Source organism: Fomitopsis serialis (assembly GCF_022376445.1).
Source record: "Fomitopsis serialis strain Sig1Antser10 chromosome Unknown B0H18scaffold_181, whole genome shotgun sequence".
NCBI lineage: Eukaryota > Fungi > Basidiomycota > Agaricomycetes > Polyporales > Fomitopsidaceae > Fomitopsis > Fomitopsis serialis.
The window spans coordinates 26,614-41,069 of record NW_025955141.1 but is presented as its reverse complement, the minus strand read 5'-3'; the positions used below and the strand labels follow the sequence as shown (position 1 = coordinate 41,069).

At 55.3% G+C, this 14,456-nt stretch overlaps 4 protein-coding genes across 4 annotated transcripts; all 4 read right to left on the bottom strand.

Moving 5' to 3' along the window:
* Positions 1 to 60: 60 nt before the first annotated feature.
* B0H18DRAFT_1126092 (uncharacterized protein) lies at positions 61 to 1,695 on the bottom strand (the record flags this gene model as incomplete). The annotated part of the gene is made up of 5 exons (XM_048035112.1): positions 61 to 723; positions 771 to 870; positions 921 to 1,222; positions 1,271 to 1,441; positions 1,498 to 1,695. The coding sequence occupies 5 exons, from the start codon at positions 1,693 to 1,695 to the stop codon at positions 61 to 63; spliced, it is 1,434 nt and encodes a 477-aa protein (XP_047886126.1).
* A 2,439-nt stretch (positions 1,696 to 4,134) lies between these two features.
* B0H18DRAFT_1126091 (uncharacterized protein) lies at positions 4,135 to 9,054 on the bottom strand (the record flags this gene model as incomplete). The annotated part of the gene is made up of 16 exons (XM_048035111.1): positions 4,135 to 4,377; positions 4,443 to 4,610; positions 4,662 to 4,692; positions 4,743 to 4,815; positions 5,148 to 5,639; positions 5,889 to 5,904; positions 5,957 to 6,043; positions 6,772 to 6,859; positions 6,918 to 7,004; positions 7,053 to 7,200; positions 7,250 to 7,786; positions 7,833 to 7,964; positions 8,020 to 8,123; positions 8,174 to 8,311; positions 8,362 to 8,702; positions 8,764 to 9,054. The coding sequence occupies 16 exons, from the start codon at positions 9,052 to 9,054 to the stop codon at positions 4,135 to 4,137; spliced, it is 2,976 nt and encodes a 991-aa protein (XP_047886125.1).
* Positions 9,055 to 9,457: 403 nt separating this feature from the next.
* B0H18DRAFT_1126090 (uncharacterized protein) lies at positions 9,458 to 11,221 on the bottom strand (the record flags this gene model as incomplete). The annotated part of the gene is made up of 7 exons (XM_048035110.1): positions 9,458 to 9,493; positions 9,543 to 9,773; positions 9,832 to 9,886; positions 10,039 to 10,712; positions 10,761 to 10,877; positions 10,916 to 10,996; positions 11,051 to 11,221. The coding sequence occupies 7 exons, from the start codon at positions 11,219 to 11,221 to the stop codon at positions 9,458 to 9,460; spliced, it is 1,365 nt and encodes a 454-aa protein (XP_047886124.1).
* Positions 11,222 to 11,475: 254 nt separating this feature from the next.
* B0H18DRAFT_887927 (uncharacterized protein) lies at positions 11,476 to 13,434 on the bottom strand (the record flags this gene model as incomplete). Its single annotated transcript, XM_048041204.1, has 1 exon — positions 11,476 to 13,434. One exon carries the CDS (start codon positions 13,432 to 13,434, stop codon positions 11,476 to 11,478), a length of 1,959 nt encoding a protein of 652 aa, XP_047886123.1.
* Positions 13,435 to 14,456: the final 1,022 nt, after the last annotated feature.

Sequence of the window (14,456 nt, the reverse complement as noted above, 5' to 3'; positions counted from 1 at the left end):
ATCATTTGTGGAGTTGAATCCACCGAACAACAGAGGAGTTGAGTCCTAGCACCCTAGCACCTACAGCTTGTAGTACACATCTTCCTCATCCTCGTCCTCATCATCAGCCACCTCTTTGCCATTATGCAATGTCCGATACCACTTCCCATGCTCCTTATCCAGCTTCTTTGGGTCATATGAGACCTCCCAGAGGCACCGATAGGTGCACGTATTGTTGATGCACTGGTAGCCTGCGATATGTGTCTTGTTATGGTTACGACCCGTCCTGCTCTCCAAACAGCACAGAGCTTTGCAGATAGGGCACTGGTAGGGGAGTGGATGGCCTGCTGGCGCAAGCTTGGGGTGGTGCCAGACGTACTTCTCCACATCCACCCGTTTATCACCCATCAAGCCTTCATAGCGGAACACAACAACACTGCTGTGACGACGAAGGGTGAAGGACATGCCTAGCATCTTGCACATCGTGGATTGCTTTGGGACAGCTAGCTCAACGATGACGCGGGTTGCAAAGTGACCCACAAAATCGGAACAGAGGTGGGCATTCAGGGTGGCTGTCGTGAACCCCAACGTGAAGGGGACCTTGTACAGGAACAGCTGTTCCCTGAGCGCCTCGAGGGACTCCTTCTTGTTGACGATGGCACCACAGGCAAGGATGAACATGTAGTGGAGGCGTATAACATGGCAGAGCTTCTTGAAGTGCTCCGTGAGGACGATGGTGAACCACTACACAATGATTAGATAAGTATGTGTTCAGACAACACATGACATACATCCTCTATTGATGACGCTGCGTTACTCGCATGATACAGATCTCCAACTTGCACATTGCTGTGTGTATAGATGAACGTCACAACACGGACATTTGGTATGCTGTCGACAACAATGTCATAATGTGGTCCTGAGTAGATAGAACTACATACGTCATGATACCTGCACACAACTTCTCCATCTTTCTGCTGTGAATTGCTGCATCTCTGTCCGTCTCAAAGTTGAATGGGATGTCGAAGTACTGAAGGTTCCCCTTCGTGTTCCAGAAGTAGCTGTTGAGGTTCATATGGAACAGATCGGGGATACTGGCTTCCTTGGTGAGTGATTTCAGACGGAACGATAAGATCACCACTGGAGCAGTGGAGCAGAATGCGTGCTGAGGAGCCACCATGGTTCCCGTCACACGGGATGGCTCGGAGTGTACATTCCGAGACCCGTTATGGCTGTGAAAGGCCTACACAATGCTTAGACACGTGAATGGGACACATCAAATGTTACATACATGGTATTTGTCGGAGTTGCCAAGGGTCATCACATGACAAGATGGACACAGGAAATGCCAGTCTTCCTGCACGGTGGTGATGTCAATGTTTCCAAGACAGTCTGTACAGACGTCGCGGTGACAAATGTCACAGTTGATGAGGCCACCGCCATTGTGGCAAATGACGCAGTACTAGTGTCACAAGATAATCAGTCTGTGCGTGCCCACTGAAGCAACAGACACATCACCATCGATTCAAAATCATCCGGCTCATCATCAAATGACATGTCATCATTGTCGGACTGGTCTGTCACCTCATCTGGCTGCTCTTCTTCAATGAGGTCGTCTTGTGCCAAGGCATGAATTCCCGCCACGGAGAGGTTGTTGTGGTACTCCATGTGGGACAACCCCACGCTGCGCTTTGCATTTTGCTTTGTACGGGCCATTGCTATGATAGTACTAAATCATAATCAGCATAGTACAAGGGACACAAAAATGCCATTATACCCACAAGACAACGTAGGGCTTAGGCAGTTGATGGGATGGAAGGGAAAATGACAGAATCCCTTGGAGGAACACATCCGTCCTTATGCCCATTGTCACATCAGCTGAAAAGATCAGCTTCTGATGCCAAGAATTGATACACGTGGATGTGCACATGGTATGGGCTGCAGATAGGCCATGTGCGCGATATGGGCGGCAGATAAGCTGAGTCACTTCAGTCACGTGATTTGCTCATGCTTCCGGTCCGAGTTTCAGATCATTCATTACACGTTGCACAGACGGAGTCCATGAAATCTACACCAGTGCAAATAAACAAAATAAGTGAGATCAGCCATGGATGCATGAAGACTGGCCACATCTTCATACAGCCATGGATGAGAGAAAGTGGGAAAACTGTACGTAAGACAAAGAGCGACTATGTAGTTCTGTCTATGCATCAAATAAGCTCCATTCATACTATGAGACTATATGATATACGTACCTTGAGAATGATCCAGTCTTGTGCCATAGAATACTACATATGGATACTGAAGCTAACAACCATGAGCACAATGTACTACATACGCGGAATCAACCACTCACTCATACGGCATCTTTACTGCCTGCAATATGCCACGTCACCAAGGTTCAATATTGGCCCCCTACCGGAAGCAAATATCAGTGCAGCATTGCATACGGATTGAGAACATACCAAATCATATGCATCTAGAATATGGACACACATGCAGCATGACCATTAGATCCAAAGTACCCATACAAACAAGAGATGGCGCACACCAACCAAGTGTCAGTGCGGAGGCCCTCTTATGCCCAAATGACATACGCTTGATTGTTATGACAGAGTCACAATGATGCCCCCAGAACCCAACAACAATGTAAACAAGTGACAGCACACGCCAACCAAATATCAGCGAGGAGGCTCCCAAATACCCAAATGGTATATGCTTGTTCTTAGTGGCCTTAGTCACAGGAAAGCCCCCAGAACCAAAGTAAAACCCCCAGAACCCAGTACAACCGCAACTTCTAGATCAGAGTAGGTCAACGTAGCATACTCAAATAACTGCATACCTTGTGTCAACCAGCCTAGCCAGGCTACCTGCATGCCCATGGCAACATGCAGATTGTCTGTCTAGGCAGAGACTGTTGTGAGGGCCAGGTTTTAAGAAGAATGATGGAGGGGAATCAGACGAACATGGGGGTTGGGAATGAGGAACCACAATCGCCTATGCTGACTATATGTGACAAGAAAAGAGGCTTGGCATCAAAGCATGTGCGGTGTTGCACTAGCCGCTATGACTCATCCAATTGAGCGGCTAGTTGTTAAAAATACATCAAGAAATGAATTACTGTAACACCCCCGCTCACACCTACAGATACACTTAAACCAATCTCATTCTAGAGAAGTCTACAGACTGTATGTATCATTAGGTAGTGTTCAAAGTGTAGTATGTGTGGCGACTATCCAACATGTTATCTACAGCACTCCGTGTGCTCATACTTTCCTGATGACCAGCCTGGATGACCTCCGCAGAGTTTGCTTTGCGCACGCACAAAGTCATACCCTTGTACGTGCAGGGTGCCCTGGCTTTGGAGTCACAAGCAATTGAGGATACAACAGTGGTTGAACATCGCCATTCACTCCCCATCGCAGTTGTCAAGCTTGGCCACGTGGAAGTCCTCATTGGACATCTTTGTCATTTACATTGGATTAAACACCATTCATTATTGAATGTTTCTTATCTTAACATGGGTACATTAATGAATGGCCCTTAATCTAATCCTCAGATTAGATTAAGGATTAGAATGGATCAACTTGTATGGATTAATCACACTAGTCCTTGCTAATCCCCACTAATCTGTGTAATCTGTGTTATGCACAGGTGTGTAGTGCCAACTAAGCTATTGCTAATCTGTACTTAAGTGTTGCTAATCCCCACTAATATGTGTTATGCACAGGTGTGTAGGGCCAGACAGGTCACACTAATGCTCACTAAGCCATTGCTAATATGTACTTAAGCTACTACTAATCTGTACTTAAGCTACTACTAATCTGTACTTAAGACACTACTAATGCGTACTTAGGCTGCTACTAATCCATACTTAATCTGCTACTAATCCATACTTATGCTGCTACTAATCCGTACTTATGCTACTTCTAATCTGTACTTATGCTACTTCTAATCCATACTCACTCTACTTCTAATCCGTACTTACTGCGTACTACTAATCCATATTCTAATCCGTACTTACTGCGTACTACTAATCCATATTCACTCTACTTCTAATCCGTACTTACTCTACTTCTAATCCGTACTTACTACTAATCCATACTTACTCCACTTCTAATCCATACTTACCACTAATCCGTACTTAGTCTACTTCTAATCCGGGATCACTACTGCTCGTTGTGTTTCCCAGTCGTCGTGTTCACTTCCGTCATCCTCGCACTCGCCTACGTCATATTCGCGCTCGTCGGGTGCGTGCTCGTGCTCGTGCTCGTTGCATTCGTGCTGGTCGTGCTCACCCTTGTAGGGCTTGTGGTCATCGTGCTCGTACTGGTCATGCTTATGCACGTCGTGTTTGCCCTGGTTATGCTCGTACCGCCCGCACTCGCCGCCATCGTGCTGACCGCTCGCCGCCATCGGGCTCGGTGCGCTCCTGGCTGCGGGGCTCGTCCTCGCCGTGCGACTGCTCGCCGGAGGATGTCCCCATCGTCCTTGGGCCGGTCGGGCTCATGCCCAGCCACCTCCTGCTTGGCAGGCTTGTCCCGGTCGCGCACGACCTCGTCATACGTGTCCGTGATGGTTTGTTGTGGGTCCCCAGGCTGTCGCCGGGCTGGTGCCTGGCAAGCTTCTGCCTGCCGCGATCGTCATGGCCACCCACGAGATCGTCGTGCTTATTCACGCACGTCTCGGTTGCGCACGTCTGCGGCGGCCTCGCTTAATTACAGTCAGCCCTGTGAAGGTATCCACGGCGGGTTCGCGCTCACCTGCGTTGGGAACGAGTTAAGTGGGCCGACTGTTGCGAGCCACACTCGCAGTCACCGGGGCACGGCGCCGCGGCTGGGCTCCTGGTTGTCAGGCGAGTCCTCGGCGGGCGACCGCACCGCGTCCCTGTCCTAAGCGCGGTCGTGCTCGCTGGGGTTGACCTCGTGAGGCTCCTGCGCCGTGCTTTCGGGGGCCGTGCTTTGGCGGGGCTACGGTGGGTAAACATCGGGTACTGGGCTTCTGTTGACGACAGCCTGAGGCTCCGCAGCTTCTGACGTGGCGACTTCGGCACACATCGCCTGGTCATGGAAGTGCTAACCACGCAGCGCGTGGCAGGAGATCGGTAGGGCGTGTGTTAGAGGGCAGTGGCGATCTAGGGCGGCGATGACAAGGCGGGTCCGACTCACCTGCTCTGGCAGCCCTGTCCACCCTCGTTCCGTCCTTGTCCCCGATTCCCCGCCCTATGCACGTCTCCAGCGTCGCTTTTGACGCGTCGCCAGGGCCGTCGTGGCCGTCCGTCGCGCCGGCTCGATGCGCGTTGCGAACGCGTTGACTCGGTCGCGTTTGCGCGCCGCCTGCGATGCGTTGAGCTGCGGGATCTTGCGGCCGGTCAGACGCATCATCTCTCCGATGTCGAGGGCGACCGAAGGAGCGACGCGACGTGCCGAAGGGATGGGGAGGTAGTGGACGAAGGCTGAAGCATGGGTTGGGGTTGGGAGCGCGTGCGCTCCGCCGACTACCGAAACCGGTGGGACTTTCCGAAACCGGCAACACCGAGCCTGTCGGCCCATTGCATCGGGTAGGCGGCCTCGAAGGGGAGTCCTGGCGCGGCGGCGAAGGAGCAGAAATGGCGTACGTGGAGCCAGGACTTCCTGAGGGCGGCGTGAAGCTGACCACACCTGAGCGATGCAGTGTTCGCGCGCCCGCGAATCCGCCAGATGGGCCGCAGGTACGTTAGCATGCGCTGATGAGCCAGGGCCCAGCAGCATGTCCACCCAGCCGCGAGCGACGGCTGGGACCTAGTAGTCAACGTGTTGATCGGGGAGGGGTGCACTGGCTACAAGCCCCGGGCCCGTACGCGATGCTGCCCCCATAGCAAACCCTTGGGCTGTGATGAGCATGAATCATGACGGAGAATGAGAACATACGTGTGAGGGCAACCGGCTGAGTGACGGGAGGTGAGTAAAACGCGTGGGCATACGTGCGGTGGACTTACCCGCCTCCCGCAAATTTCAAAGGTAAAGACTTTGGCCCACCATAGGTTAGGGGGCGAGTTGGCCAACAGGTTGAACGCGTAGCCTTTCTGGTGAAAGCGTCAGGGGTCGGCGGGATACGATCGGGAAGAAGCGGATAAGTCGACGGGGGAACTACTAGTAAGATATGGGTCAACGCGCAGTCGAGTCGGCGAGAGGGTAGCCGCCTGTACTAAGGACATACCTTTGTTTTTGAGCCCTTGCAATCGGCCTCCTACGCGTTGTGCCTCCTTTGTCCGTGCGCGTGGTGTGAGTCGATCGTGTGCTGATTTTTGAACACACTCACGCGATGACGGGCGGTCGCAAGGGCCGATGGCAGTACATCGCCAGTTCGGTGGAACGAGGGGTACGTGTTGCGGATACGGCCGGCAGGCCATCGTGGTTGCAGCATGCATGGTCCTTGTAGTGAAAACGGTGGTCGTGGAAAACGGTGGTCGTGGACGGGAACTAGGTGATGGGCGCTAGCACTGGCCCGTGGGTCGAGGTCTTGAGTGTCTCGCTGACTACTGCGCGAGGTATGATACATGTCCCTTTCCCCATACGTACAATGAACGACACGTACATCGCGGGGCCGACCGAGAAGCAATCCAGCAGAAGATTGATTCAATTAAGAGGCAGCATAGAGGACGCCCTAATTCCCAGTTAGCAGGACTGGTTTCGTCGCGAAAGATACAATGTAAGTACTGCGCAGCCTCGTAATTGAGAGAAGAAGAGTCAGGAGGCTCGAGAATTACAGCGCGGGCGCATCAAAAACCTCTCAAGGGAGAGGAAAAGCTACCTGCGCGTCGACTAATATATCAGCGCATTCCCTTCGGGCGGAATTGGGCACCATCTCGACACCATTAGGGACGACCCCGAGCACGCATCTTTCCCCTGTAATGCGCATCAGATACAATTCCAACATAAGGACATGGCAAGACTTACTTGACACTACTGGCAGTCGACCTAGTTGTCATGCGGGTAGATATCACCATCTCATCCGACTTCCTTCCCTTGGATGCACCACTACCCCTGCACGTCGTCACTTACGTATTGCTACACGAAAGATGCGATACTCACTTGTTCTTGACCGCCCTTGCCTTTGGTTCGCCCGATTTCCCTGCCTTACGTTTCTTCGCGTGGTGTTCGTCTTCGCTACCCTCGTCAGCCTCCGTCTCGCTATCCACACGTTTGCGTCTGCTGGGCCCCGCCTGGGCATTCTTTATGGCTGCGCAACAATTAGCATATCTTCGAAATGGGGAAGTATGTCGGGCTACCTGGCAGTCGGCGTGCATTCTGGGTCTCCTTCGCGGCTTTGTCGCTCAGCACCTCAGCCTGACCATCGCCAGCATCCACGACGGTCTCGGCATCCGGCTCCTCGTCGGGCTCACCCTCCAAACGACTACCATTCTCGCTAGGGCGCGGGGAAGACGACCGACCGTCGTCGTCATCTTCGTGCTCGTCTTCCTGCTGGTGCTCGTCTTCCTGCTGGTGCTCGTCTTCCTGCTGCTGGTCTTCGTGCTCGTGCTGGTCTTCATGTTCGTGCTGGTCTTCGTGCTCACGCTCGTGCTGTACTTGGCCATCACCTTCACCTTCACCGTCCAAGGCAGGCGAGGCCGCACGGGGCCTTCCAGGCTGTATGTCCTCGAAGCCGAATGCGTCGTCCGTGTGCTTGGCGTTCAGAATATTATCCCAGAGCGTGAACATGCCCGCTGTCGTGTCGGCAGTCGGCCACTTGCGCGCGCTCAGCTCGGCATCGATCGCCTCGTCGGGGACTAACCCGCATTCGTCGTCCGCATCGCGATGAGCGTAAGCTGTCGTTCATCAGTATCACGCGAATGCCCAATGTGCTGCACTCACCCCAGCAGGCTTGGAAATACACATCTAGGACCTCCCTCGCCTTCATCAACGACCATCCGGATTCGTAAGACGGGAGCATAGGCTTGTCGTCTTCATAGGTAATTCCTTGCTCTTTGCCGACGAGTTCCCGCGCTGTAATGCATATCGATTGGGGCTTCCGTGGACGCAAAGAGTGCTAAGTACTTACGAAGGACCTTGTTTGCGTACTCGGCCCATTTCTCATTCTCCTTGTTCAGATTGGCAAACTCGTGGAATGCTGTTGTGCCGTCGAGCTCGTCACCGACAGAGACACTATGTATACGATCGTGTTAGTGATACATGTTGGGGTGCAAGTGACTTACTGAGTGAGTCGCAGCTTTGCATGGCGATCCCTCATTGCGATTCGGGTATAGAATATCACATCGCCTACACAACCCATCCCTTTCCCGATGCAACTCTTCATGACCTGGCTCAGCCAGGTCGGCAGCTTCTGGCGATTCCTGTGGTCAAGGTGAGTATGTGCTCGGTGATGCCACTAATGCGAGAGGACACGCACAGTTCCATCGCAGCGTCAATTTCTTCCGGCGAAGGGTCCTTGTCCTTCAGAGTTTTCGCCTCTTGCTCGAAGAGCAACTTCTCCTCCGCAGGTAGCCCGCCGAAGAGCCTGGTTCGTGTTGTACTCTGAAATCCGCCAGCTCCGATCCCGCCCTTGTCGGTCTCGGACTTGACAAGGTCCTTGTTCTGGCTTCCCCACAGCTCTGACGCACCCTTGGCACGAGTTCTCTTGAACAGCGGGTTGGATGTGATGCTGGGATGGCCCGCCGCCTTCGTGCTCACCTGCGTGGTCTCAGTCGACTCACCGCTGTGGTTCTTGAAGTAATGCCTCACGGCCTGCTCACACGATTGTCTCAGTGGCATGCTACACAACCCGACGCGGCGGAAAGGGACTTACGTCGTCTATATTCTGCGCCTCCGGCCACCCGTCGGCCTCTAGCGCGGCCACCGTCTTCTCACGAATACTGTTTCGGGCGACCTGGTCGGCTGCCGTAGTTCGGTCCCATTCTTCCAGGGCCTCCCTCATAATCGTCCGCCGATTCCTGACCCCCCACTTAGTACGCAGCCGTCTCGGCTTGGCCGCCTTCGCCTTTTCACGCGCGATGTCAAGAGGCTTCATGCTCGGGTCTGCGGACTTGCTTACGACGTTTGACGCATCGCTGGGTGCTTCAACCACCTCGCTGGGCATCGTCTTCCGAAGTGACAGTTAGTGACGAATCAAGCCCTGCCAGAATCGAAGACTTACGGTCGCGGCGAGAACGTACTCAGAGCGGTCACGATCAGTGAGGTGAGGAACAGCAAGGCTGAGGACTGGCTGAGGACTTGCCTGCCCGGCTGGCGTGAACCTGTCGTTCCGTTCGGTTATAATAGGAGTTAGTGCTCTTGATCGCACTACTGCTCTCCTGTGGTACCTGACAACCGGTTTGATCGGCCACTCCACCGCCACAAGACCCTAAGAAGGGTTACAACATGGCATTAAATTACGCCCGCTCGATCCACTCTTAAGACGATTACAGCTAAGAACTACTGCCACATGTCTATCGACGTTTCAAGGTTCTCGCTGCAGCGCGGCACGGTCCTAAGGCGGTGTACTAGGCAGAACGGTTCTTGAAATAGTGCTTGATCGCCTGCCGACAGATGAGCACCGAACAGTCGTGCACGAGGATGCTAACGTACCACCACCTTGTTCACAGGGCTGTCCCAACGGCCGTCTTGCACGATCGCCGCCTCAGCTGCAGCGATGATTCTCGCGCGGCCTTCGCGGTCGGAGGGCGAGGTTTGCCTCCATTCGCTCACATACTTCGACATGAGCGCGTCGAACTGACGCGTCAATCCCCGACGGCGACGCTGGGCTTGGGGTTCAGCGACGTTTGCGTGCATCACGTTTTGAGGGTCGGCTTGCATTGTCTGGGGTAAGCAACGTGTGGTGAGTTCAGGGGAACATAAACAAGTTCGGATGGCTTACTGGTGACGCAGACACGGGACGCGGTGTAACGAGTAGGCTGTGAACGACGATGGTCCTATGTGACGGTCACCATTCGGACTTTATAACGACGCAGGACGAGATCACGCGGACAGTAGTTCGAGTCGAAGTAGATAACGGAGTGGTGATTTTCCGGAGCGGTGGGTATACGCGTTCGGCAGAACTTCAGGACCAATGTACTACACAGACGACCTCGACACTAGCATCTCGATCTCCTCATCAGCATCAACAACCACCCACACCTCGTCGTCCGATTCGTCCGATTCCGGCTCTTCCATGCGGGCTTTCCCCTTGTTTGCGGCACGCTTGCTCGGCGATGCCGGCACGCCGCCGCGCTTCCTCTTCTGTCCCGCCGATGAGCTCCCGGTCGAGGAACTAGGCAGAGTGAGGCGCCGACTGGGTCCCGGAGAAGACACGGACGACTTCGACGGGCTCGCATCGGGCGTAATGACACGCCCTGAGCGCATAACGCGACCAGGCGTCGACACCAGGAGCGCCTGCGAGCTGTTGTCAGGTGATGGGCTGCGGGCGCCGGAGCTGCTAGCCTGCATGTGCTGCAGCAGCGACGGCAAGGGCGCCGGGCCGTCGTAAAGAACCTGGTGAGTGAAAACGAGATCTTCTAAACCGGGGCAGTCCACGACGCCGGGAGCCCTGTACACGAGGGCCTCGTCGCGATGGAAGTAACGATGCTCGTGCACTCGCGGGAAGCCGACAAACTCTCGCAACTTTGCGTCGTACAACTCGTAGTTCTCCCGCGGCTTCAGCGACAGGATGTCGCAGGTAATCGGCTGACGGAACGTGAGCTCGAGCTGTATGCCGCGGTCTACACACGTCACTGGGAGGGAGACAGGAACGTCCCCGTCCTACAACGATATTAGAGCAGGTATGAGGGCACAAAGGAATGGGCTTACCCGAATGTATACATAAGCGACCACCGTCTCGGTGTGGAGAGGGGGGCGCCCTGGTCCGGTTGTAGCAGCCACCAACGCGGGGGGAGTTGAGCGCCAACGAAAGTGACACCACCAATTCTGGCAGGTGGGTTCAGACTTGCGACGCGCGCTCTGACCTCGAAGAGCTGCGCCTCCGTCATCTGCAGCGCGCCGGGCTTGAGGTGATTTACGCATCGACGGTGTCGGGGCAGAGTACACTGGTTTGAATACATCAGTCCCACCCTCCGAGACATCCGCAGCAAACCACTCACGATCCCGAAGACTTTGCCCAAGGACGACGCGCTTGACGCTCCTAAGCTAACGATGGCGACATGACGCACGTCGGGGTAGGTCTCGCACGGCGGTAGAGCTTGGCGAAGACGTGCATTCGAGGGGAGGTATTCATGGACGATGTCCTTGACGCGAGGATCGCTACGCACCATGATGTCGAATGAGCACCGTCTTGTTGGGCTGTCTGTCCGCTCTTTTATACACGAATGGCGCAGACTTATGTGCTCCGTAACCGATGTGACGGCGTACTGGGGATTAATATTTGCCAAACAAAAAAGGCTCGCTTACCGACGTTCATCCCTTCTTTCGATGGCGATCCTGATCGCCAAGTTGAATGTATTTACAGCAGTTCACTATAACACGATGCGTAACGACGAGGAAAACGGCCTTGGGTTCATGCGTATCGTTACAACCAATTGTCGGGGAACACAGCGGGGGAGACAGGAAGACGGTGGAAGACATTAACGAAGGAGCGGACGTAAAATGCTAAGACGGAGCGTTGTAATCGTTCGTAGTCCTCGGGCGTGTACTCTATGATCGCTTCCGGGGGACTGACCTTCAACTCCTCCGGCAGTCCCGGCCACCGAGCCATCACGCGGAGCAGCTCGCGAAACGTTGCGCGGGCAGCAGTCCACTGGGGCTGTGGTGGAGAGACCCACGATGCACCCGATCTCCCGTCCTGCTCCCAAAGAGGTATCACCCGGAGCCCCGAACCCTCAGCACTCCAGACGCGACACACGGCCGATTCACGTTCCCAGCGTTGTAAGGTCCCCCAGACACGCGACCCAGTAAGTACACTATCGAGCTCACGAAGCTCGCACCGCCAGTTCACCTCGTGGATCTCCCAGAGTATCTGAGCACGCAAGCTGCTTTGCTTGACGTTCTCAGCCATCACGGAGGTCGAGCCCCATTCTCCAGTCTGACTTGCGTCGTACGAGGGGAGTCCTGCAGTCGCGGAGAACAGCCGCCGGATGTTCTCCTGGAGCTGTCGTCGCTCCTTGCTCCGAGACGCGATATTGCTCTGCGACGGCTCGTCGGCCTGTACCTTGTAATCACCCCAAAGGGCGTCACGCCATTCAACCACGCGGAGCGGCGCCGCATTGATGGTCGGGTCGAGCAGACGTTGGCGTAGAAAATGTCGGATTCGGACGTAGTTACGGAAATATCTGTTGATTTTGTCTCCGGGACCTTCGAAGACGAACGGCGGCGGCCAGTAGTACATTGACGATGATTTCGGAGGAGGGAGGGTACCGACGGCCGACAAGGCGGACGCCCACATGATCGGGACCGGGCATTCCATCAGAGGCTTGTACCTTAACGACGGGTGGGGCTCAACAGCCGGAGCCTGACTGCGGTGTCCGCGGTGAGTAGGGCGCGAAGATCGACGCGACGTGGAGGGGGGAGCTTGAACATTCTTGCGCCCGCCATCAGCGTCCAGTCGCGCCTTCTTCGTCGGGCGGGCATCGGGCGAAGCTGACGTCGGATCTTCACCTTCACTGGGCATGGACGACAGGTCAGCATCCAGTAAGGTTTGGAGGACCTCCTGCTGCATCTTGAAGGGCCAGTCCCCTGGGTGTTGGACTATCGCCGACAGGTCTCCCTCCCCACTATACAACCGCGGGTACGACAGCTCCTCACTCATCTTAGAGGAGATCGCGTCGGGGTAGGAGTAGACCTCTCGAACGCGTACGAGCTTGGTGAGCGGCTGGATGAACCAAACAGGTATCCCCAGCCTGAACAGGCCCTGCGCGGTGGCAGGGTTGTTCGTAAAGGCTCCGCGCAGGGGCAGGGCTTCCTTGGCAGGGCGCGAGGGGTGGCGCACGCGAGGCTGTACGACTTCAAAGAGAACGATGAGCCCCAGAAGCTCCAGACAGAGCCTAGAGACGTGGGCGGCGACGGCGATGACATGCGTGCGCCAAGTCGGGAGTATAGTAAGTCGGTCGAGGGCCTGCCTGATGGTCGCGCAGAGGTGGTAGCCGAACTTTTTTTGGTCTTCAATCGTCCCTCCACCGACTCGTTGAAACCTCTGCATCACGCCGCGCGCATCGGCGCCGAGGAGCGCAAGGAACGGCGGCTTTAGACGACCCAAGTCCGGCACGCCACACGCGAGGTCTAGCTCCCACTCGCCTTCGGGCACAGGATCGTAAATTACATTATACTTGAAACTAAGACCAAGGAAGTTCGCGTCCTTGGCGGGGATACATGCATGGTGCACGACGTTGGAGTGATAGAGCTGGGGCCAGATGGAGTACTCCTGAGGCCCCCATCGCCCGTCCACGCGAGTGCAGATGCGACCCGGTGTTGCGACAGGGAACTCGGGCATCCAGGTCGCGTTCGGCGTTGTCACGACCGCCCTGCGGTCCATGTTCCACTCAGTTGCGATCCGACCGTCGCACCACTGGAACTCGATCGGACTATCAGTTTGAGCTAAATGGTCGTCAGTCTCATATCACGAGCACGAAGATTCCATACGCACGAAACAAATGCGGTGTTGCGTCCAGAACCAACTCCTCCTGCGCTACATCCGTCCCGCCGTTTTCTTCCCTGCGCTCCAGGCCGAAAACGGCTAGTCGTAGCTCATCGGCCGAGCCTTGCTGGTTCCCTCCAGCCGCACATGGCTCCGTCGGCGCGAAGGGGTCCCGATGGGTGGGACGCAGGGGTGCCTCACTTGATCGACGCTGCCGGGTTAGTGAGCCGCTGACACCGGGACGGTCAGCAATAGACGGGGCTTGGATCTAAGCATCGCACTTACAACGGCTCGCCCTGCATGCCCCTCGACGATGTTCCGGCTCTCGAGGACCTATCTTCGGGGTCACATTGTGTTTGTAGCATGAGAGCTGGTACTCACGTTGGCATGCCCGACGACGTGTTCGATATACGAGACATCGTTACTAGTTGCACACGGATGGGAAGGACGATCACTTTGACACCCGAGTTAGTGTCCCGTAAAACCCAAGACGCGAGAACGTACGTGTCCCGAGGGCTGAGAACAATTGTGGCTTGAAAGTCGCGAGGTCGTGGGTCCGTGACTGAGCGATAGAGACTGGGCGTCGTGGCGTTAACACCCCAGGACGCGCACAGTTGTCGAAGAGGGGCGACGTCGGGCTAAAGCTCTAGGTCGCGCCGCTCAGGAGATGTCCCTGGAACCTTGAAGTGGTCGCCTCGGGCCTTGAGGAAGTCGGTGAGGTCTTGAGGACGTCGAGTCCGGCCTTGACGGAGTCGATGGGGCTTGAGGATGTCGAGTACGGCCTTCACGAAGTCGATGGGGCCTTGAGGATCTCGAGTCGGCGAGGAGAGGGATTAGACAGTGATTAGAAGTGCAGCGGATAAGAGGGATTAAGAGGGGATTGAGACGAAAGGATTAGGAAGGATAAAGGATGGGATTGG